Source organism: Silurus aristotelis, assembly GCF_946808225.1.
Source record: "Silurus aristotelis genome assembly, chromosome: 6".
NCBI classification, from domain to species: Eukaryota; Metazoa; Chordata; class Actinopteri; order Siluriformes; family Siluridae; genus Silurus; species Silurus aristotelis.
This window is the reverse complement of record NC_139579.1, coordinates 33,004,794-33,030,233: the sequence shown is the minus strand read 5'-3', so window position 1 is coordinate 33,030,233 and position 25,440 is coordinate 33,004,794. Positions and strand designations below refer to the sequence as shown.

Below are 25,440 nucleotides of genomic sequence, written 5' to 3'. Positions count from 1 at the left end.
GACGCGCAATGCTCCACGGGATATGTAGTTCTTCTCTCAATCGGCCGCGCTGCACAAAAATACCATTACAACTCCTACTGATTCAATTGTTTTAAAATAACAACACAAAGCAAACGATTACGCATCTAGTTACTAGTCAGGTGTGTAAAACAAACCCCACAAGGATATTTATTGGCAAAAACAAAAAGTAAACCCAAAAGAAATTAACTTCTGGGATGAAAATAATCCGACCAATCAGAGACCAGGATTTCGCGACGTCACTTGGGTCGATGGAAACCAAGATGGCGGCCTCCAGTACCGGAAGCGCTGAATTGTGAAGAGTCAGAAGAACGAACGACTTTAGCAATTATTATGCTGGGTTTATCCATAAAAGAGGTAATTCTGTGACATGGTTCATGAGATTTATGAGATTAATAGTAGGAAATATTATATATATAATAAAAAAAAAATCAACTCTCACTCCAGAATAGGTTGAAATCAGAAATTTGTTTACATTTGTACATGTTTCTTTTGTCTAAAATTACGATTTTAGTTATATATTTAGTGTTTAATGTTTATTTACTTTGCCACGTTTTAATATAGTAACATGATGTAATGTGTTTCCTGTTGAATATTATAGAGTGTAGGTCATTACCGGGTGTTGGATTGATAATAAATATATAGAGAGAAGTTTGTATGATGTGATGTTTTCTCAGGTGTCTGCAGCTCTGAGGGATGGAAAGCTCTCGGCTACGGAGCTGTGCAGGAGATGTTTGCAGCGCATCAAGAAGACACGCCACCTCAATGCCTACATCAGTGTTACAGAGGAATTGGCGATAAGACAGGCACAGGAGGCGGATCACAGGCTGCTCAGAGGTGTGTAGGGGTGTATAGGAGTGTATATGGCTGTGTAAAGGGGTGTATAGGGGTGTGTGAGGATGTATAAGGGTGTGTGAGGATGTATAAGGGTGTGTGTAAGGGTGTATAAGGGTGTGCACGGATGTGTAAAGATGTGTGAGGGTGTATATTTGTGTGAAGGTGTATAATGCTGTGTGAGGGTGTATATGGGTGTGTAAGGATGTGTGAGCGTGCATAACGGGGGTGTGAGGGTGTATAACGGGTGTAATGGCGTGTAAGGATGTGCAAGAGTGTATGAAGGGGTGTGAGAGTGTATACAGGTGTATAAGGGTGTGAGGATGTATAACAGTGTGAGTGGGTGTATAATGGTGTGTAAGGATGTGTGATGGTGTATGCGGGTGTGTAAGGGTGTATAACAGGTGTGTGAGGGTGTATAACAGGTGTGTAACAGGTGTGTGAGGGTGTATAACAGGTGTGTAAGGGTGTATAACAGGTGTGTAAGGGTGTGTGAGGGTGTATAACTTGTGTGTGAGGGTGTAATACGGGTGTGTGAGGGTGTGTGAGGGAGTATAACGGGTGTCTAAGGATGTGTGAGGGTTTATAACAGGTGTGTAAGGGGGTGTGAGGGTGTATAACGGGTGTGTGAGGGAGTATAACGGGTGTGTGAGGGAGTATAACGGGTGTGTGAGGGAGTATAACAGGTGTGTGAGGGTGTATAATGGGTGTGTGAGGGTGTATAACAGGTGTGTAAGGGTGTGTGAGGGTGTATAACGAGTGTGTGAGGGTGTATGATGGTGTGAGGGTGTGTAAGGGTGTGTGAGGGTGTATAACGGGTGTGTGAGGGTGTATAACAGTGTGTGTGGGTGTATAATGGTGTATAACGGGTGTGTGAGGGTGTATAATGGTGTGTGAGGGTGTATAACGGGTGTGTGAGGGTGTATAACGGGTGTGTGAGGGTGTATAACGGGTGTTTAAGGGGGTATAACGGGTGTGTGAGGGTGTATAACGGGTGTGTGAGGGTGTATAACGGGTGTGTGAGGGTGTATAACGGGTGTGTGAGGGTGTATAACGGGTGTGTGAGGGTGTATAACGGGTGTTTGAGGGTGTATAATGATGTGTGAGGGTGTATAACGGGTGTGTGAGGGTGTATAACGGGTGTGTGAGGGTGTATAACGGGTGTGTGAGGGAGTATAACGGGTGTGTGAGGGTGTATAACGGGTGTGTTAGGGTGTATAACGGATGTGTAAGGGTGTATAACGGGTGTGTGAGGGTGTATAACGGGTGTGTGAGGGTGTATAACGGTGTGTGAGGGTGTATAACGGTGTGTGAGGGTGTATAACGGGTGTGTGAGGGTGTATAACGGGTGTGTGAGGGTGTATAACGGGTGTGTGAGGGAGTATAACGGGTGTGTGAGGGTGTATAACGGGTGTGTGAGGGTGTATAACGGGTGTGTGAGGGTGTATAACGGGTGTGTGAGGGAGTATAACGGGTGTGTGAGGGTGTATAACGGGTGTGTGAGGGTGTATAACGGGTGTGTTAGGGTGTATAACGGATGTGTGAGGGTGTATAACGGGTGTGTGAGGGTGTATAACGGTGTGTGAGGGTGTATAACGGGTGTGTGAGGGTGTATAACGGGTGTGTGAGGGAGTATAACGGGTGTGTGAGGGTGTATAACGGGTGTGTGAGGGTGTATAACGGGTGTGTGAGGGAGTATAACGGGTGTGTGAGGGTGTATAACGGGTGTGTGAGGGAGTATAACGGGTGTGTGAGGGTGTATAACGGGTGTGTGAGGGAGTATAACGGGTGTGTGAGGGTGTATAACGGGTGTGTGAGGGTGTTTAACGGGTGTGTGAGGGTGTTTAACGGGTGTGTGAGGGTGTTTAACGGGTGTGTGAGGGTGTATAACGGGTGTGTGAGGGTGTATAACGGGTGTGTGAGGGTGTATAACGGGTGTGTGAGGGAGTATAACGGGTGTGTGAGGGAGTATAACGGGTGTGTGAGGGAGTATAACGGGTGTGTGAGGGTGTATAACGGGTGTGTGAGGGTGTATAACGGGTGTGTGAGGGAGTATAACGGGTGTGTGAGGGTGTATAACGGGTGTGTGAGGGTGTATAACGGGTGTGTGAGGGAGTATAACGGGTGTGTGAGGGTGTGTAACGGGTGTGTGAGGGTGTGTAACGGGTGTGTGAGGGTGTGTAACGGGTGTGTGAGAGAGTGTAACGGGTGTGTGAGGGTGTATAACGGGTGTGTGAGGGTGTATAACGGGTGTGTGAGGGAGTATAACGGGTGTGTGAGGGTGTATAACGGGTGTGTGAGGGTGTATAACGGGTGTGTGAGGGTGTATAACGGGTGTGTGAGGGTGTATAACGGTGTGTGAGGGTGTATAACGGTGTGTGAGGGTGTATAACGGGTGTGTGAGGGTGTATAACGGGTGTGTGAGGGTGTATAACGGGTGTGTGAGGGAGTATAACGGGTGTGTGAGGGTGTATAACGGGTGTGTGAGGGTGTATAACGGGTGTGTGAGGGTGTATAACGGGTGTGTGAGGGAGTATAACGGGTGTGTGAGGGAGTATAACGGGTGTGTAAGGGTGTATAACGGGTGTGTGAGGGTGTATAACGGGTGTGTGAGGGAGTATAACGGGTGTGTGAGGGTGTATAACGGGTGTGTGAGGGAGTATAACGGGTGTGTGAGGGTGTATAACGGGTGTGTGAGGGTGTATAACGGGTGTGTGAGGGTGTTTAACGGGTGTGTGAGGGTGTTTAACGGGTGTGTGAGGGTGTTTAACGGGTGTGTGAGGGTGTATAACGGGTGTGTGAGGGAGTATAACGGGTGTGTGAGGGAGTATAACGGGTGTGTGAGGGTGTATAACGGGTGTGTGAGGGAGTATAACGGGTGTGTGAGGGAGTATAACGGGTGTGTGAGGGTGTATAACGGGTGTGTGAGGGTGTATAACGGGTGTGTGAGGGTGTATAACGGGTGTGTGAGAGAGTATAACGGGTGTGTGAGGGTGTATAACGGGTGTGTGAGGGTGTATAACGGGTGTGTGAGGGAGTATAACGGGTGTGTGAGGGTGTATAACGGGTGTGTGAGGGTGTATAACGGTGTGTGAGGGTGTATAACGGGTGTGTGAGGGTGTATAACGGGTGTGTGAGGGTGTATAACGGGTGTGTGAGGGAGTATAACGGGTGTGTGAGGGAGTATAACGGGTGTGTGAGGGAGTATAACGGGTGTGTGAGGGTGTATAACGGGTGTGTGAGGGTGTATAACGGGTGTGTGAGGGAGTATAACGGGTGTGTGAGGGTGTATAACGGGTGTGTGAGGGTGTATAACGGGTGTGTGAGGGTGTATAACGGGTGTGTGAGAGAGTATAACGGGTGTGTGAGGGTGTATAACGGGTGTGTGAGGGAGTATAACGGGTGTGTGAGGGTGTATAACGGGTGTGTGAGAGAGTATAACGGGTGTGTGAGGGTGTATAACGGGTGTGTGAGGGTGTATAACGGGTGTGTGAGAGAGTATAACGGGTGTGTGAGGGTGTATAACGGGTGTGTGAGGGAGTATAACGGGTGTGTGAGGGTGTATAACGGGTGTGTGAGGGTGTATAACGGGTGTGTGAGAGAGTATAACGGGTGTGTGAGGGTGTATAACGGGTGTGTGAGGGTGTATAACGGGTGTGTGAGGGTGTATAACGGGTGTGTGAGGGTGTATAACGGGTGTGTGAGGGTGTATAACGGGTGTGTGAGGGTGTATAACGGGTGTGTGAGAGAGTATAACGGGTGTGTGAGGGTGTATAACGGGTGTGTGAGGGTGTGTGAAAGACACAGATAACCAGAGAAGCTTATTCACTTGATCTAAGGCAAAAGGCGAAACTCGATGGGACACAAAAACATCACAGACACTGTATTTACACTCAGGAGTCAATAATCCACCAAACATGCTTTAAAGAGTTGGGAGGGAACCAGAGAACCAGGAGGAAACCCTGATATCTTTCACCTCCTAATCCATCATCACCACCACACCAGGCTGTTACAATGGAGGTTCAGATTTTGATGATTATAAACCAGGTGAATCCTGTACCGCAGGTAAACCTCTCGGCCCACTGGACGGGATTCCCTTCTCCATAAAAGACAACTTCTGCACCGAGAACGTAGAGACTACGTGCGCCTCCCACATGCTACGAGGTGAGCCGATGAAATAAACATAACTAAAACGCCGGAGATGCGATGGAGTAACAGTTCCACATCGATGTTGCAGGTTATGTTCCTCCGTTTACTGCCACAGTGGTGCAGAAGTTGGTGGATCAGGGGGCGGTGCTCGTCGGGAAGACCAACCTGGATGAGTTTGCGATGGGGTATTGTTTTAAACATACCTGAGCGTGAAACCAGAAATCATCAGAACCATGGAGAATTCTTTGCAATCTCCCTCTCTCTCTCTCTCTCTCTCTCTCTCTCTCTCTCTCTCTCTCTCTCTCTCTCTCTCTCTCTCTCCCTCCCTCTCCCTCTCCCTCTCTGTTCCAGATCAGGCAGCACTGATGGAGTGTTTGGTCCTGTAAGAAACCCCTGGAGTTACACTTCTCTGTACCGAACCCACAACCCCCATGCAGCAGATCCGGACTCGGATTGGGTGATCACAGGCGGGAGTTCAGGAGGAAGTGCGGCTGCTGTGGCATCATTGAGCAGCTTCCTGTGAGAATACCACACACACTCTCTGTACATACACAAGAAAATGATGGTTGAAGGCTGGAGTGGAAGAACTTGAGTGTCCTGCACAGAGCCCTTTTCTCCTCAACCATCACCAATCACCTTAGGAATAAACTGGAACTGGAGACTTCTTACCCTCTCCTACATCAGTGTCTGACCTCTAGCTGAAGGGTCACTAATCCCCACAGTCACCCCATGGAAAGCCGTCCCAGAAGAGTGGAGGAGGTTGTTATAATAGCAGCAGGAATGAGATTGGACCAGATGGTGATGATTATGGGGTGCACTTACTTTTGGCTATATATATAATGAAATAAATATTATAGGAATTGTTCTTACACGTATTATTAATTACAATCAATTATATTACCCTTAATAATTATTTTCCAAATTTCATTGAAATAATTATTAAATAATAAATATTTAAATGAATCTTTTATAATGTGATTTTAATAAAATATTGAAATGTAATAAAAATTTTATAATTTAAATCCTTCTAATAAAATTACATTCAATATATCTGTTATTTTAATAAGTTTTAATAAATAAATAATATAAATGTAATAAAGTGTAATAATTTAAGTACATTTCATTAAAAAAACATTACATATATATAATAAAATATTTAATGAATGCAACAAATTCTATAAATATTACAATAAATTTAAACATCATTTGTTTATCTGTCTGTCTTCCTCCCTCAGTGCACTGGGGTCAGATACTGGTGGTTCTACTCGGAACCCCGGTTCTCTGTGTGGTGTCGTGGCTCTGAAGCCCAGTTACGGTCTTCTGTCTCGTCACGGCCTCATCCCCCTCGTTAACTCCATGGACGTCCCGGGCATCATGAGCAGGAGCGTCCACGACACTGCCATCACACTCAGTAACAGTCCCTTAATTTATTCATTTATATTTATAAATATTATAATATTCCCCGGAGTGATCTTTCAGTACAGCTTTAAATTAAACAATTCATTTATTATTACAATTTTATACCAATATTATATATTTTTTTTTTTTTTACAAATCATTGCAGATGCTTTACTTTCGTTTTTTTTGTATCCTTTCTGCATTAAATATTAGAGTAAATAAAAAAAAAAACAGTGTGACCCTTTGCCAATTAATTTAACAATTATTTAATTCAGTTTAAAATACATTTAAAAAATGTTAAATTATTTATTTATTTAAAATATATATATTTTTTTACATTTTATGATTTTTAATCATGTATTAATTAATAAATAAATATTTAATATTTTTTTATTTTAAATATATTTTTAATTTTATGATTCTAATCATGTAATAATTAATAAAGAAATATTTTTAAAACATTTCAGGCAAACTGAAAATATTTCAGTAATTTTTTTTAATTATATTTGTGTAGAAAAAAAAAAAACTAAAAAAAAACTAAAAAAAAAAAATGTTAACTGATACCAGTGAAGAATAAAAACAATTATTATTATTATTTATTTATTCATTGATTTGGTTGGTTGCTTGTCTATTTATTTATTTGTATGTGTATTCCCTGTGTATTCCAGAGGTTCTTCAGGGCGTGGATGAAAAGGACTCGACTACAGTCAAGGTTCCTGACCCTCCCGCTGCTGCGCTCCCTCAGGACTTTGATGTCAGGGATATTTGCGTGGGCGTCCCCAAGGTAACCTCACGTGACCTCACGTGACCTTTAGCTAATCACCGACATCGTGTTGTAGTTTAGATCCTGTCTCACACTCTCATCGAACAGAACTGTGGGAGTGGCAGCTTATTGCTGACGGATTATTATGAGTTACAGGTTTTCTGGCCCAGAAATAAGCACCGCCCCTTTAAGAGATTTTTAAATAAGAGATAAAGGGTTGGAAGGGAAGACGTTGGATTCTGATGGGTTATTGATTTTATTTTTGTGTTTCATTATAAAAAACATTACATACCGCCGCTTTAATCTGTATATGACTTGCTTTGCAGGAGTACCACGCTCCGGGTCTGTCGCCCGGGACGCTGCGCGAGTGGAACCGTGTGGCGGCCATGTTTGAGCGAGCCGGGGCGCAGGTGCGTGAGGTTTCTCTCCCTCACACTCAGTACTCTATCGTCTGCTACCACGTGCTCTGCTGCTGCGAGGTGGCGTCCAACATGGCGCGTTTTGACGGCCTGCAGTACGGTGAGAAAAAGGAACGAATATTGTGCTGAAGCGAGGAACAGATCGCAGCCGTCTAATGAATTTTCACTAGTGTGTGTGTGTGTGTGTGTGTGTGTGTGTGTGTGTGTGTGTGTGTTGCAGGTCACCGCAGCGCAGTAGAAAGCTCGACTGAAGCGTTGTACGCCACCTCGCGGCACGAGGGCTTCAATGATGTCGTGCGGCGTAGGATCCTCTCGGGAAACTACTTCCTGTTGAAACAGTGAGGGGCTTCCTGTGTTAAAATTTTGCTCCCGTTACCGTAACTAATCTTCGGAACGTCGTGACCATCCTGCTCAATGTGAACATCTGGTGTGTGCAGGAACTACGAGCGCTACTTCGTGAAAGCGCAGCAGATGAGGCGTCTGATCGCAGAGGATTTCCGGCGCGTCTTCTCCTCGGGCGTGGACGTCCTCCTCACGCCCACCACGCTGAGCGACGCACAGACGTACCGGGACTTCATCCAGGAAGACAATCGCACTCGCAGCGCTCAGGACGACATCTTCACCCAGCCGGTCAATTTAGCAGGTGGGACATCACGTGATCACCTCCACCAATCACACGACAGTAATTAGCCATAATCCTATATTTATAATTATAGTGAAATTCAACGTCCCCTGATTTAAAGCTCATTTTGGTTGTCCAAATGTTTTAGCAAGAGGATAAAGCAGAGTCATGAAAGGCTTTATTTGTATAAAAAACATCTCGTTAACGAGCAAAATTGAGCAGTGCGACAAATGGATATGTCGTAGACGGCAGTCTGGAAGTCTAGACGGCGGTCTGAAAGACGTCCAGTCGAACTACCGCTTCATTTCCTGTGTCTTGAGATAATAAATAAAATAAATCGAATCTCTATTAGCAGAGACTAGTTTTGTAACACACCAACAGATGGCAGCACAAGGCTGCACACACAGTCACAGGGAGCACCGACTTTCTTAAATCCTGTGTACATCAGGACTAATTAAAAGGTGATGGCGTATAAACGTAGATCAATAAAGTACTTTCTTTTAGACAGAGCGAGTCTCGAAACGTTTTGATTCCATCTCATATATTCAGGACGGTGAACGATTATAGCTGCTAAAATGTACATGAGAACTTGTTTCCTAACGTAAAATGCAACAGAAAACGGATAAAAAGTACGATGTAACATCCTCACATGTTTCACCGATCTTGTTCAATGATCAAAGTTACTTTTTATCTGTTTTTAGTTGCATTTTACGCTATTTTACAAGTTCTCACGTGCATTAAAAATAAATAATAACCTCTGACTTGTGTCCTGGTGTCCAGGTCTCCCCGCTGTCACCGTCCCTACATCCCTCTCTAGCCGAGGACTTCCTGTCGGCCTGCAGCTGATTGGCCGGCACCTCCAGGACAGGAAATTGCTGGCGGTGGCTCACTGGATGGAGCAGCAGATGGATTTTCCTCACATCCACTTTCACGACGAAGATGAAGGCGACGTAGAGGAGACCGAGAGCGCACGTCAGGGTCATGAGCGATGACGTCATCAACGAACTTTGTTCTCGTCATGCTCGTGAGAATCCGTCATAAACGATACTGAAGCACTGGAATTGTGGATTCTGATTGGTCAGAAAGTTCTCACCATCGATGACGACTTGTACAGCAGACGCATCACAGCAATAACTAATTATAACCCGGTTTAAAAAAATAAACGCCTCAGAGTATCCTGTTTCCTGTACGTGTTTATTCCATTTGCGAAGATTTTTGAGGTAATAACTGTTTATACTGTCGGCTCTCCATGACCTTAAAGGCAACTATAAACGGATAAAAAGTATCAAGGTTTTTTTTTGTTTTTCTTTTGCACGTTTCCCCCTACTTCTTTCCTCTTTTTTCTGAATTGGGCTCCTGAGGCTTTAGATCAGGGGTGGCCAACCAGTTCGGAAACCAAGAGCCACATTTTTTACTGTGTTACCGCAAAGAGCCGCATCATACACATGGGCACACATGAACATCACCCATCCCTTCCTCTCTCACACACACACACACACACTGTCTCACACACACAAACTCTCAGTTCAACCAAATCCACAATCAAACATATAATTATTTACAATAGCGTTTTTCTTTTACTGTGCATGTTGCTTAGTGGGACTTCTGGCATTCCAGGTCAGAGTGCAACTGTGATTCAGTAGCCGTGTTAATGTCCCATATTCTGTGTTCAACAATGTGGAGGGACAGATGGACGTCTGATACAATGCGTTTTAGTTTGTCGTTTGCAGAAGACAAGATTTTAACAACGTCACCGAGGCATTATTTAACGAACTCCCCTTCATTGTATGGCTTTTTAGCCCATCTAATGCTCCAAGCCAAATTTAAAGCTACATTTTTGGGAAAACTGTATATGTGTTATGCGAGAAACCGGAGGCGAAAGCCGAAGTAAAAGCAAACAGAGTTTATTTGCGTTACAAGGTACAGCCAACGGAAACACTCGCCTTCACGTTGAAATAATATGGTGGTGCGCAGCGGGAGCGCGGTCCACGGAGATCGGAACCGAAGCGTAATGTAGTCTGTGTGATATCCACGGTACGCTTGAGAGAAGCGCGGCACTGAACGGCACTCGGGAAGTACGTGGCACGATCAGTACATACCATTGATAATAACGCACGGTGTGAGTGTGGAAGTGAGGGGCTTATGTATGGTGTGGTGATGAGTGCCAAACGAGTCTCAGGTGTGCGTGAACAGTATGCCGGCGAGGAGCTCCGTGCGGGCGGGGCACGCACTGGCAAAGACTCAGGAAACTCCCCGACACCCTGTTCAGTCCCTTTTGGAAATTCCTGGTTGATGTTAGTATGGAGTGAGCTGAAGTGGTGCTGAAGATTTGAAGATTTGAAATGCGCTAATGACGCCTGACATAAGGCAGAATGACTTGACATTACGTTCAACATAATAAATATAAACTCTCCCACTCTGTTAAAAACATCCTGTGTTCATCTTCATATTTTCCTTTTGCTGTGCATTTTTCCGTGGTTATTTTAAGAGTGAACTTGACACAAACTGTTTACTTAAAATTCAATTGAACTTAATTGAAGTTTGTGTTTGTGTGTTTTTTAATGTGCGTGTTCGCTTCGCTTGAGTTCAATACGGTATTTTCGTCAAACGAGCATGTGCGTGAGATGAAAATACCCCAAAGTTTCCCAGTAGATCATTTAAGTCTAAAGAATACCATATTGAATTAAAGCGAAGCGAACACGCACAATATAAAAACACAAACTTCGATATGAATGTAAGAGTCGCATGCGGCTCGAGAGCCTCGTGTTGGCCACCCCTGCTTTAGACCTTTTGTCTATCCATAATTTCAATGTGGATTCAGTTCTCCTTAATGTCCACCACTGAACCACATACGTATGGAGAAGGCGAGTGTCCGGGCAAGTTCTCTCCGGAAACTTCTTCTAGAAAAGATCTTTCAACATGACAATGATCCAAAAAACACTTCCAAATGAAAACATATCAGAATAAACCAATAAACTCATTTAACTACAATCAAAAAGTGCTCACTATTAATTCAGGGGTGTGTAAACTTATGCAATTATAAGATTTGACTTGTTTTTTTTTTTTTTTATGAAATGTTTCAGGTTGTAATATTTACACCACAATGTAAACCTGTAAATATTGAAATCTAATAATAATAAAAGCTAATATAATGATATCTAATAATTAGGTTATAATAAAAGAACAGTCTCAGGCACATGATTCCTTCTAGAAATAAGCGCTTATGTGTGACAACCTAAATCTGATCTATTCTCGGCCTGCGGTGCTGCGTTGCATCAGATCGACCCAAATTCCCCTGAACTGGGATGCTCCTGTGGGTGCGCTGGGTTTCACAGTTGAAACACTGGGTGCCAATATTTTACAAAAACCTGGTGTTTTGATGATAGAGACAAGATTTAGTTTAAAACAGTAGCAAATCACTGAAACGTTCAGAGCTGATGAAAGTGACTCACCTTCGTAACGCCTCCATCTTCTGCACTCAAGTGTCAGTTAAAGGGGTTAGTAGCTTTATAAACATCCTTCCCAATACATATAACCTGGAGAATTGTTTAAAACTGAGAACATTTGAATCTACAATCTGAAAGTCTTTTTACAGGCACGCCCCCAAAGCCCCCTGACTCCGCCCCCTATATCAGTCTAAAGTCAGTAAGCCACCAGCACAGCGAGATAATTCCTAGTAAATTCGTAAAATAAACACCAACATTACTTTTGCTATTTTACAGGATGGGATAATTGATTCCTGGTGTTTCTGTTGTTGTTGTTGTTGTACGTGGTGGTGGTGTTGTCAGGAACATACATGCAGCCTGTATCAAGCTTAAAACGTGTGCTGTTTGAATAAAAATAATAAAAAAAATTAATTAGGGGGCGGAGCTTTGTGTACTCATATAGATAGTAGTTAGCGCTCTGGGAGTAAAAAAAATTGAACGTATCTATTTCAGCTCCGCCCACTTTGCCATTGGAGGACACCTGATTGGATACATATTTTTTCAGGATAAACTTTTAATAAACGTCATCGATTCGAGAATTAAAATGGACCGTGGTAAAGATGAATTTTGCCTGATAAAGGAAGGAAACAAACTCTACAATCGTACTCTAAAGTCTTGTCGCCATCGTCTAGCTTGCTGGTAAGACCCCCAAATAATTGCTTGAAAGGCGGCATCCAATCTCCTGGCCTGCTTTTAAAATTGACGCTGTGGGTGTCTGTGTAAAAGCAACGCTTATTCAATTGGTCTCTCTAATGGTACAGTTTAAATCTTGCACAAGCGATAGTGGAAACAGAGACGAATACGCTGGAATTACCCGTTTTGATCAGTCTGTGTTCTGCGTAATGCCCCTGGACACGTTTCTGTTTTGTTTTAAGAAAGATTTTCATGGTAATCAGTAAAAAGGTTGCCAGAACTATTGGGAAAATGCCACACATCAAACATTAAGATTTTGTAACCTTCCTTGACAGCTTTTGCTATTCTGATAGAAATGCATTTCGCTCAGGATAGTCAAACTCTTTCAAAAACTTTATAACGCCGCTGTCTCTTTTCATTTCTGAAATGAACTCTAGACCAACATCCGTCCCCACAGTAGCTGCCGAACCCAGCGTCACCTTCCTTCCAGTGGCGAGCCGTGTATTTGGTACCTCGGCCAAATTAGGTTGTAAATGTAGGTCAGTGCTTCTGATAGGGTTTTAGGCCAACAGAGAAGGTTTTACCGACCCTGACTGCCCACCACTGCTTCCTTCAGTCTGCGTTGAAAAGGAAGGTTTTGTGTGGTGGAAATGTGAAACGTTTACACAGTGTTCCATTTCTTTCTCAAAATCTAAGACTTTTTCAGACACTGTTGCCCACCACTAAAAAAAATCCTTCTCTTTTTCTCTGTATCATCATGCTATCTGCACCATAACATTTCAGTTCACTATACGGGGTCTGCATACTTCTAATGTTCTAAAGTGTTCTCTCTTTTTCTCAGAAAAAAACATGGCTTTAAGAAATCTGGAAAGTCTCGAAAAGCACAAACTATCCATGTAAGACTGGTGAAAATCTGAATCAACGTCTAATATATTGTTCAGCATATTCTCCAGCAATCGGGCACGTTGCATGTTGGGCTTCAGCACGTTTGAATTAGTCTGCAAACTTTACAGCTAAATTCACATCTGTGTTTCCAGTGAATCATCAACACCTGAGTGACAGAAGCTACAGATTTAACCAGAGCCTGAAAGACCAGTGACGCTTTTAACCACATAAAAGTGGCTGTCATGCAAAAACAAATACATTCTGTGTGTGTGTGTGTGTGTGTGTGTGTGTGTGTGTGTGTGTGTGTGTGTGTGTGTGTGTGTGTTTAACAACAAATTGGATTAAGACACTAACGCTCTAATGCCACCTCACTGTGTGTGCATGTGTGTGTTTACTTAAAATGTGTGACACACTAATGCCACGAATGTCACCACAATGTGTGAGTGTTATGTTCTCACCTTGGCTAGGCGCAGGGGTGTGTGGCAATTATAACAATTTGGTTGTTGCCAAGATGTTGGAGTAGTTATTGCTTTTAATGGTTAAGTGTTGTTGTGTAACAAACAAACAAAACGACAATACACATTGTTCAAATGTGACGAGACGACTAGACTCACACTGGCCAAAGAACATGGACAAAGAAAAAAGAACTACTCTAGGCTGCATTTTGGAAGCTAACCTGACTAGCAAACAGCAACAAACTAGCTAACTACACTAGGCTACGCTACAAGGGGTGGCACCTGCCCTCTAAACCAGGATGTCTAAACAATGGTGTTACCTACATGGTGGAATGTAGGTGTGCACATGTTCTTACCTGTTCTCAAACCTGGTGAGCTATTATGACGGGGTAACTAGCAAACGGGGCAACGAGAAAACAAGGCAATTAGCTAATGGGGCAACTAGCTAACGGTTCTCTCCCTTCTCTTCGGCAGGACTTCCAGTTGCTGCCTTTGGTCAGGATCTTGCTCTTCATTAGTCCCTTTTTCCCACAGGCCTCCACTACAATTAACAGGTGACTCCAACTAAATGGTTTTTGATAGCCTCAAGTTTGCCCTGGGCCCAGTGTTGGCTGAGAACCAGGTTCCAACCCCAGAACATGGACGATTTCTTGTGGAAAAAAACCCTGTGATGTTTAAAGTGAACATTAACTCAGACCAGGATTTTCAGGTGTTTCCTCATCAACTGTAAAAGAAAATCCCAAATACCATCAATCTTACCATCAGTAGACATCCAGTACGCTGAGAAAAAACAAACACAGAGATGGTCATTACAGTCTCCTGGACACACACACACACACACACACACACACACACACACACACACACACACACACTTTGCTGCCTCCTCTGAATGCGTGATATCGTTCCTCGTCAGCAGTGTCTCAATTCTGGATGGCACGTCTGACTGCGTAAATGTCAGCAACTGCGAGAGGAGAGAAAGAGGTGTTAATCGAATCACACCTACTTGATGAGTCTCCAGCGTGAACTTTAAACACACACACACACACACACACATACACACACACACACACACACACACTCAGGGTGATTCTGAAGGAACCAGTGCTCCTCATGCCATTTCATTAATATTTTCCAATCTGTTTCAGTTTTATGTGGTTCTTCCCCAAACTGTTATCACAAAGTTGGAGGCACACAATTGTATTGGATGTTTTTGGATGCTGTATCATGGAATTTTCTCTTCACTTTGAGACCCAAACCTGTCCAGCATGACAATGATCCTGTGTACAAAACCAGCTCCATGAAGATCTGCTTTACATAGGGGTGTTAGAGTAGAAGATCTCCTGCTATAGAGCTCCAACCCTGTTGAACGCCTCTGAGATGAATGTGAACACTGACTGCACCCCACCCCTGACTTTACTAACACCCGTGTAGCTGAATAACTTCTTTCGGCTTCTGCCATTAGGGGGCGCCACAGCGGATCATCCACCTGTTTGATTTGGCACATGTTTTTACGCTGGATGCCCTTCCTAACGCAACCCTCCCCATTTATCCGGGCTTGGGACCGGCACTAAGGCTTGTGCAACCCTAATGCCTGGGGTTGGTTCCCTGACTGGGGATCGAACCCGGGCCACAGCGGTGAGAGCGCCGCATCCTAACCACTAGACAACCAGGGAGCCCACCAGAATGAATCTCCACAAATCTCCTCAAAATCTAGTGGAACATCTTCTCAGAAGAGTGGAAGTTAAGAACAAATGGAGACTAACTATGGAATGAAATGTAAAAAAAAAGCACATACCCCTGTTATAAGCTGTTATCCACAAACCTTTGGTTATATATTATATTTCAGTTACATAAAGCACTCACAGTGTCTTACCATAGTGTCTTACCATATCCGATCTCCATCTGGCCCAGAACTAAATAGAATTATGCAAACAAATACAAATATTTTAAACCAGGGGTGGGCAATTAATTTTTTCATTGGTCCACATGAGAAACAAAAAATATTGTGGAGGGCCAAACCATTTCTTTATGAAAAGCAGCACATAGCATTGTTTTGACAAACTGGTAAGAGTATATGTTACTCTATGTCTCTGCTGGGCTTTAACGAGGGCACCAAGTCAGGTTGAATGTCTGAGGTGGAGATGCGAAACACAGCTGACAGATGATCATCAGTGAGAGAGGATCTATACCCGGATTTGTTAAACTTCATTACTGAGAATGTTTGTTCACATACAGTATGTAGGTGGAGCCAAAGAGAACCAACATCTTCTGAGCATGTCTTCTCATGTTTGGAATGTTCTTTTCCTTGAGAGAAGAGTAAAATTCCAGAAGTGAACCTGACTTAAAGTGCTCTGCCAGTATCGCCTCAGACTGCAGGTCAATTAGTTCCAGCTGAACATCACTGGGTGCGTTATCCACACTGCAGGTGAAGGGAGAGGAAATCATGTGCATTTCATCCTCGAGTGTTCTGAGATCCTAAAATCACCTCGAAAACTCACCATGGAGTGCTGCTAACATGGATGAGTACCTGCGGAGGTGATCAGTTGATGGTGTGACTTCTTTTAGGGTTTGCATGTGAGCGAGAATGTTGCTCTCCAGTTGGTTAAAAAGAAACTTCAACTTTCTCATGAAAGCCTTTACCAGGCTGTGCATTTCATGAACAAAGAGGCCTTAGCCTTGCAGTTTGGTCTTCAGTTTATTTATCAGTGCAGTCACATCAACAGCAAAGACAAAATCTGCCATCCAGTACTCATCTGAGAGCTCTGGGATACCTTTGCCTTTTTTCTCGCAAAACTCTTGAATCAATGCTTTCAGGTCCAAAACTCTTTTTAGGACTTTGCCCAGGCTGAGCCATCTGACAGCTGTGTGGTAGCCGATGTCCCTATGTTTAGTTTTATGCTCCTCCAAAAGTGCAACAAACTGTCTGTGATTCAATGCTCAATGTTGCAACTATTTTCATCACAACATTAATAACATGGGTAATCACTGCACTGACTGACACATGCTGATGTATAATACAATGCAAAAATACCAATTTCTGGTCTTCATTGATTTCAGTGACTTTGACTTGCATAAGTTTTAAAAGTTTGAAATTTTTTCCCGTCAGATTTGGACAACCCTCCGTTGTGACATCTGCCAGTTTGTCCCATTTCAGCCCCAGTGTGTCCATCCATGCATTTACCACTGTCAACAGATCGCTACCTGTCGTCGTCCCTTTCATTGATCGCACTGCTGCTAGCTCCTCCGTAATTTTGAAGCCGTTATCCCATGAAAAAATACTAGTAACTGGGCGGTGTCACAGACATCACAACTCTTGTCCTTAGCCAAGGAGAAAAGGTCAAAAATTGCCACTTCATGTTGTAGCTGTGTCCTCGATCCTTCCCATCACGGTTCGCCTGGACAGCGAGACCTTCTCAAATGCTTCTTTTTTTTTAGGGCATAATTAGTGCTGCAGAGTACACCAAACACTCTTTCACAAACTCCCTACTGACCTACTGTTTTTAGCGATTTTGGGGGATATCACAAAGCTGGTCTTGGTTGCTGCATCCCTGGATGCATGAAGCTTGGTAAAAAAGTCTTGCTGTTTTTGTAGGTTAGCTTGCAAAGCTTCCGATGTTCGCACCCTTTCAGCATCAGTCAGGTTTTTGTATTTCTGAGCATGTTTTGTCTCGTAATGCGGCTCAAATTGTAATCCTTCAACACGGCAATCTGCTCTCAGCAAACTAAACAAGTGGCCTTACCTCTGACTTCAGTAAATAAATACTTAACAGTCCATGTTTTGTTGAAAACCCTGCATTCAGCATTTACCTTTTTTTTTTAGCGTGCGCAGACATTTTTGAGGGCTAAAACTGTCTGCTTGTGACAAATTCAATAATGCGCAGCATTTATTTACGTATTGTGTTGCATGCATGTGAATAAAAAAAGTTTTTAAAATAAAGTAGTGCAGCTTTAGTCCATGCATTAGAATTATTATTATTGAAAATGTGTTTTGAAATTTACATTAAACCTCATGCGGGCCGTTCGAGGACCTGGGGCTTGCAGGTCGAACTAGCAGCGGTTTAAAGATGGGCTTGTTCCTTTCTCCTTTCTTACTTGCTGGGTCCAGTGTTCTCTCACAAGGTTTGGAAGCATGCCATTTGCTGGTTTCTTCCCTTTGTGTTAAGAGCAAGCAGCTCCGCCTCTCTTCCTCTGAGGAGGGGAAGGGAATGGATGTCGGCGAGCCCTCAGATACACCCCCTCAGCCAGTCCTCTTTGTGAAGCTATTAAAGGTGGTGACCCAAGCCTCTGCGAACTTGACATAGAGTGGCCGGCTGAGCAGCAGAATGCTTGCCTATCCGGTTAGCTCGAAAAATGCTTTCTGCAACCTGCGTCACTTCCTCCACCCTGGGGTCTGCCTTTTTCCCCAGACCTGCACACCTCCTGGTCCCCAGCCCGCTTCTTTAGTCCAAAGGTCTCGCTATATTCTAATATATATATATATATATATATATATATATATATATATATATATATATATATATATATATATATATATATAGTAATATATCAGTCGGAATGAAAAAGTGCGGTTATAAGATGATGCTCTGAGTTGAAGAGACAGCTGGGCCTAAAGACCCAGGCACTTCCCACCAAACCCCTTTTTACTACCTCGGCCCTGGTGGGCAACGCTTTTGCCTCAGCAGGTTAAGTCGCATGCTGTCTGCACACCATGGCTGTGCTGCAGGCCAATTAGGCAGACCTGCTACAGGAGTTGGATGTGGGAGACACCTCGGGTGGTCAAGAAATGAGAGCTTTGCTGTGCTACAGAGCTAGCTTTCAGGGCAACAAAGGAGAACGCTAGGGCCATTTGCCAGTACATGTGGATCTGGTGTCTACTAAAAGGCACCTATGGCTCACCCTGTTGGATCTTTCTGACAGGGATAGGGCTGTGCTGGTGGACTTCCCTCTGGTGCCGACTGGCCTGTTCGGCGACACCGTCAGTTCAGTCGTCTATAGGTTCCAGAAGGCCAATAAGTATTTTGCGGTGTTCCAGTGCTTCCTTCCACGTCACTCTCATGGGATTGCTCAGTGGGCGCAGCCCCAACCATAACCCAGTAAAAGCAGGGATCTGAGGACCGTCATCAGTAATAGAAGGACCATCTGAGGACCTAGCCAGAAAGGTCAGTATATGGTGCCTGCCTGGCCCCGGCACCCTCAGGGAGCTGGTCTGTTAACCCTGCTCCAGCAAATGCCCTCCTTGTTTTCCACCCGGTACTGTAGCGGACTTGGGGGGTTCACCGCCTCTCAGGAGGCCCCTCGAGCTGCACAGGGCATAGTTCTGGCTCTAGGCAGACCAGAGGTCAGTTTCGAGAGACTGATTCCCTTAAGAAGCTATATAGCAGCCTGAGAAGTTCTGCCAGACATGTCTTAATGATGTCCTGCCCACTGTAGACAGAGGCTTTACAATTCTGTTTGGGTCTTGCCCACCTTGGTCTTACAGGGTGTGCCCCACCCTGGTGGGGCCCGAGCAGGCTCTGGTCATGAAACAAGAAGTAGATACTCTCTCTCGGGTTGGTTCCTTCCTCAGACAGAGAATCCGGGTTCTACAGCCAATACTTCATAGTTCCTAAAAAGGACGGAGGGTTGCGTTGAATATTGGATGTCATGTCTATTGGATGTCATGTCTAAAGGTCCGAGGACTGGTTTGTCACGATAGATCTGAAGGATGCATACTTTCATATATCCATCCTTCTGTCTCACAGGAAGTTCCTGAGGTCTGATTTTCAGGTCCTTCCTTTTGGTCTTGCCCTCTCACCTGCACCACCACAAAGTGTGTGGATCTGGCACTGGTCCCGCTGAGACTCTGTGGCATCTGCATTCTAAATTATATCGACAATTGGGTAATATTGGCTTAATCGCAGCAGCTGGTTGTCTGGCATTGAGATGTCATTCTTGCCCACATGAAGTAGCTTTAGTAGGTTAAGGCTGAACGCCAAAAAGCGTGTGCTTTTTCTTTATTACAGAGGAGCACCTATTTAGTGCACCTTATGCGGGCACAGTTGTCTCCTGCTCGTATCAAATCTATCCTCACAGCCGTCAAGAGAGTAAGAGAAGGCAGCAGTGTCCAATGTGTTCCACTTGGCCCTCCAGTGGTAGCTCAGGATCCGAGAGTTCTCTTGAAGGGCCAACCCACTCCGTATGATAAATGGTCATGCATAGAGCCCTACATGCCTTAGATGTGTGGAGAAGTTCCTGGTCTTCGTGTATTGCTTTTTGACAGATGCTTCCCTCACATGGTGGATGAGTGGCTACTCTGCCCAAGGTCTCTGTGGAAGGTGTGGCATATCAATTGCCTAGAGATGCTGGCTGTGCTTTGAGCTCTGAAGCATTACCTTCCAGACTTCAGAGGTATCCAGAGGTTAGAGGAGAACCTGTAACACAGAAGAATCAGGAATATAAGGCCACCTGGCATGTTTTAGAATTTGGAACATGGTTAAACTTGTAACATAAGAGAACTTGGAATACAAAGAACCTGGAGTATGGAGAACCTGAAATGTAAAGCACCTGGAACACAGGAGACCAAGAAACACAGGGGAACATGGAATACAGGAGAATCTGGAACCTGAATCCTGGAATATGGGAGAACCTGGAATGTAGACAATCTGAAATATGGAGAACCTGAAACCCAGAAGAACCTGGAACACAGGAGAACCTGGAATGTGTAAATGCACATTTTCAGTGGATACTGATTTATTTACATCAGTGACTCGTATTTAAAACGGCCCATGAACCATTAGTGTAGAACAAAGACCAGCAGACTGATGCAATATTTCTTGAGATAAGATCACAACAATGTTCATTTCTGTTAGCTAGTTAGCTGGATGCTAGCTTGTCAGGAATGCTGGACCATGAGATATTCAGCCATCCTCAACTCCACCTTGCTGACACTGATCAAAAAGTGATCAAAAAGTGGATTTTTGATCACTAATCACAAAAAAAAATCCCTAAAATTTATCGCTAATAATATATACCTTTTCTGCACTAGATAAACTGCTAATGTGTGTGTGTGTGTGTGTGTGTGTGTGTGTGTGTGTGTGTGTGTGTGTGTGTGTAGATGGCATTAAACAACCATCTCAGATTCCTTATGTTACCATGACAACTCTGGAGAAGTTGCCCTGAGCAACAAAGCCTGGGTTAAACACGAGACCAGAGCGTCTGCAGCCGGACCTGTCGCTTGTGTAAAAGGCTGAACGTCCGTGTTTAAAATGTTAACATTTATTTATAGGAAACTGATGACATACGTGTAAAATGATTCAGTCTTATTCTAGCATTGTACTGTATTTGTTCATGTGGTGGTGATGGTGGTCATCGTATGGAAGTGATAAACTTCCTGTTAGAAGCACGAAGGGACAGTTCACACACTTGTACAAACAAATGTAACCAGCCGTGTGGGTGTCTGTGTGTGTGTGTGTGTGTGTGTGTGTGTGTGTGTGTGTGTATATGTATGTATTATATTACCTGATAAATTACTCCATGCTACGTACACATGGCATCTGTATGAAGCTTCAGCATAAATGAGGAACAGAGAAAAGAAGGCCTTTGTGGGTTTTTTTTTCCTCTTTCCACTCTGCATTCTTTTGTTCTTCCTCGTTTCAAATCTTCTGTCCAGTTTTAGGACCTCCAGCAAAGTGTGTAAAACACAGAGAAAATGGATTAGGAGAAATCCTTCTTTCAAGTGTTTCTGTGAGCTTTGGTTAACTGATGAAAAAAAAACAAAAGAAAAACCAGCACAGATACTTGAACAAATAACAAATTCCATTACAGACCATTATATGATATTAAATCATTATTTTTAACCCCGAAACCCTCTGTAGAAATGTAGTGAAATATGGAAACCTAATGGTGTCTAAGTGGTGTCCTATTGGTGTTTTAATGGTCCCTACTGGTCCCCCAATGGTAACTCATCTAATGGTGTCCTATTAGTCCCTAATCATATTCCAATGGTGTCCTATGGGTTCTTAATGGAGTTCTAGTGGTCCACCAATTCCTCTATTGAAATCACCAATTTTCTAATGGTGTCCTCTTAAAGTTATTATAATTGTCTCCTACTGGTGTCCTATTCTTCCCTAATCATGTTCTAATTGTATCCTAAGGATTCTTAATGGTGTTGATGCTCTTATGGTCCCCTATTCGTGTCCTAATTCCCCTAATGGTGTCCTAATGGTTCCTAATCATGTTTTAATTGTGTCCTAAGGGTCCCTATTAGTGTCCTAATGGTCCCCTATAGGTGTCCTACTTCCTTTAATGGTGTCCTAATGATCTCCTGTTGGTGTTCTAATGGTCCCTTATTGTTGTCCAAATGGTCCCTAATCATACTCTAATGGTGTCCTAATTCCATGTATGGTGTTCTCATGGTCCCTACTTATTTTGTAATGGTGTCCTAATTCTCTTAATAGTCAAGTCAAGTCAAGTCAAGTTTATTTGTATAGCGCTTTTCACAACAGACATTGTCTCAATGCAGCTTTACAGAAAACAACAGTGAAGGTGAATGGTGTGTGTTTGTCCAGATGAGCAAGCCGTGGCGACAGTGGCAAGGAAAAACTCCCTTAGATGATATGAGGAAGAAACCTTGAGAGGAACCAGACTCAAAGGGGAACCCATCCTCATATGGGTGACATCAAGAGTTTGGTCATAAATCTTTCAACAATACAGAACAATTTGTGATCATCATAGATCCAGCATCAGCTTCTCCATGCCAGGGCCTTTAAACACTCGGCATCTACTTCTCCATGATCATCCATAGGTCCATAATCTTCACGAGGTGGGACGTGACTGGAGCTGGCCAAACCTCAGGATGCCTCGGGATGGGGAGAGAAAGAGAAGCAGTGGAGAGGAATTAGCGTAGCTGCTGTTCATGATATTAACAGCACAAGTTGATAATGTGCATGTGATCAGATGTTCTGGAGCACAAGGTTGTGATGTGATGTGTGTGATGTGTGTTATGTGTAGGCTTTGCTAAAAAGATATGTTTTTAATCTGCACTTAAACTGGGAGAGTGTATCTGAACCCCGAACACTGTCAGGAAGACTATTCCAGAGTTTAGGAGCTAAATGTGAAAATGCTCTACCGCCTTTAGTGGACTTTGCTATTCTAGGAACTACTAGAAGCCCAGAGTTTTGAGATCTCAGGGAGCGTGACGGATTGTAGCGTGTTAAAAGACTGGATAGATACATGGGAGCCAAACCATTTAGTGCTTTATAAGTGAGTAGCAGTAGTTTGTAGTCTATTCGAAACTTAATAGGAAGCCAATGTAGGGACGATAAGATTGGGGTTATATGATCGTATTTTCTTGACCTAGTAAGAACTCTTGCTGCGGCATTCTGAACTAACTGAAGCTTGTTTATTAATGATGCAGGACATTCACCTAGTAATGCATTACAGTAGTCTATTCTAGAGGTCATAAACGCATGGACGAGCTTCTCTGCATCAGATATAGATAACATATTTCTTAGCTTAGAAATATTTCTAAGGTGAAAGAAGGCTGTTTTTGTAACTTGATTGATGTGATTGAATAGTGTTCTAATGGTCCTTAATCATGCCCTACTGGTGTACTATGAATCCTTAATGATGTTGTGATGGTCCCTAATGGTGTCCTTGTAGTCCCTACTCATATTCTAACAGTGTCCCAATTCTCTTAATTGTGTCCCCTAATGGTGTCCTACTTCTCTTAATGATGTCCTAATGGCCCCTAATCATGTTTTAATTGTTTCCTAAGGGTCCCTATTAGTGTCCTAATGGTCCCCTATTGGTGTCCTATTTTCTTCAATGGTGTCCTAATGATCTCCTGTTGGTGTTCTAATGGTCCCTTATTGTTGTCCAAATGGTCCCTAATCATACTCTAATAGTGTCCTAAGAATCCCAATTGGTGTCCTAATTCCATGTTTGGTGTCCTCATGGTCCCTACTTATTTTGTAATGATGTTCCAATTCTCTTAATAGTGTTCTAATGGTATTCAATCATGTCCTACTGGTGTACTATGAATCCCTAATGGTGTTGTGATGGTCCCTAATGGTGTCCTTGTAGTCCCTACTCATGTTCTAACAGTGTCCCAATTCTCTTAATTGTGTCCTAATGGTCCCCTAATAGTGTCCTACTTCTCTCAACTGTGTCCTAATAGCCCCTTATTGTTGCCCTAATGGTTCCTAATCATGTTCTAATGGTGTCCTTAATATACCTAATGCTGTTATAATGGTCTCGAATGGTGTCCTAATTCCATGTATGGTGTTCTCATGTTGTAATGGTATCGAAATTCTCTTAATAGTGTTCTAATGGTCCCTAATCATATTCTAATGGTGTTCTAAGAATCTCTAATGCTGTTGTAATGGTCCCTAACGGTATCCTAATTGTGTTCTTACAGTCCTTAATGGGTCCCTAATCATGTTCTACTGGTGTCCTAAGGATCTTTACTGGTATTGTAATGGTCCCCTAATTTTCTAAGGGTGTTCTTATGGTAACTAATGGGTCTTTAATCATGTTCATTCGTGTCCCAAGTTTCCCTAATGGTGTCCTATTGGTCCTTAATCATGTTCTAATGGTATCCTAAGGAAGCCTATTTGTGTCCCAAGGTTCCCTAATGGTCAAGTCAAGTCAAGTTTATTTCTATAGCGCTTTTCACAACGGACATTGTCTCAAAGCAGCTTTACAGAATTTAACAGTTAATGTGCACGATGTGTGTTTATCCCTGATAATAAGCCATGGTGACTGTGGCAAGGAAAATCTCCCTGAGATGTTATGAGGGAAAAAACCTTGACAGGAACCAAACTCAAAAGAGGAACCCATCCTCATTTGGGTGATATCAAGAGTGTGATTATAGTCTTTAAACAATACAGAACACTGGAGAGTAAAAATTAACATGAGCACTGAAATGAAAAATTATGAGTAATGTCCTTTTAACAGTCTCATACAGTCAATACCATTTTTAGGTTTGTTTTTAAAGAGACAATTTTTTAATATGTATTGAAAAATTATCCATCTGTGTGCTGATGCTGTTTTTTAGAAAGTCATGACTGTGAAATCAGCTTGGAGCAATATATTACTCTGCAAATCCTTGCATTGAATTAAAATGGCAAATCCTTTAATCTGAACCCCAGAAGGTCTAGTGTGCTCCATGAAAAGTAGGATCACATGGGTTCAGCCACCCAAAGATGAATGAATGAAATACTGGGCATAAGATTCTTAGCAAAAGATGCAAGTAACATTGGATGTGTCAGTGGGAAGGGGGGTAAGAGCACAAACTAAGTGCCTAACACACACACACCACTGAATAAGTATTGTAGCTGCACTGTTACTGGTAATGGTATCCTAATAGTGTTCTATATAGTGTTCCCTAATTGTGTCCTAATTCCCTGTAGTGTCCTCATATTCCTTACTCATTTTCTAACAGTGTCCTAATTCTTTTAATGGTGTCCTAAAAAGTTTTTTATTGGACTTTAATGGAATAAAATGTAGGGTGACAGATTCCCTGTAGAATTTCAGTTTCCATTCAGACCAATGCAATTCCCATTAGAGCCATTAAAACCAGTTCAGCTTCTTCCTCAGAAGGTTTTACCATCAGCACCTGACAGGGGTTAAGGGTTAATATCTAACGTGCAACAATCAGGAACCTGCATTTGGACCACAGACATGACTGAGGAAGCAACACTTCTCATTTCCAAACATCCAGAAATGCAAATTCTTTTTGACGGATTCAAAAAGAATCACCAGAGTCTATTGTTCTCAAACTACAGCCTGATGATAT

The 25,440-nt window shown here is 43.2% G+C and overlaps 1 protein-coding gene across 1 annotated transcript; it reads left to right on the top strand.

Annotated features, from left to right (window-relative positions):
• Window positions 1-117: 117 nt before the first annotated feature.
• qrsl1 (glutaminyl-tRNA amidotransferase subunit QRSL1) lies at window positions 118-9,381 on the top strand. Its single transcript, XM_083544724.1, has 11 exons — window positions 118-375; window positions 696-855; window positions 4,918-5,016; window positions 5,090-5,186; window positions 5,353-5,520; window positions 6,237-6,412; window positions 7,068-7,183; window positions 7,489-7,681; window positions 7,802-7,919; window positions 8,019-8,224; window positions 8,984-9,381. The coding sequence occupies exons 1-11, from the start codon at window positions 352-354 to the stop codon at window positions 9,193-9,195; spliced, it is 1,569 nt and encodes a 522-aa protein (XP_083400850.1). The 5' UTR covers window positions 118-351; the 3' UTR covers window positions 9,196-9,381.
• Window positions 9,382-25,440: the final 16,059 nt, after the last annotated feature.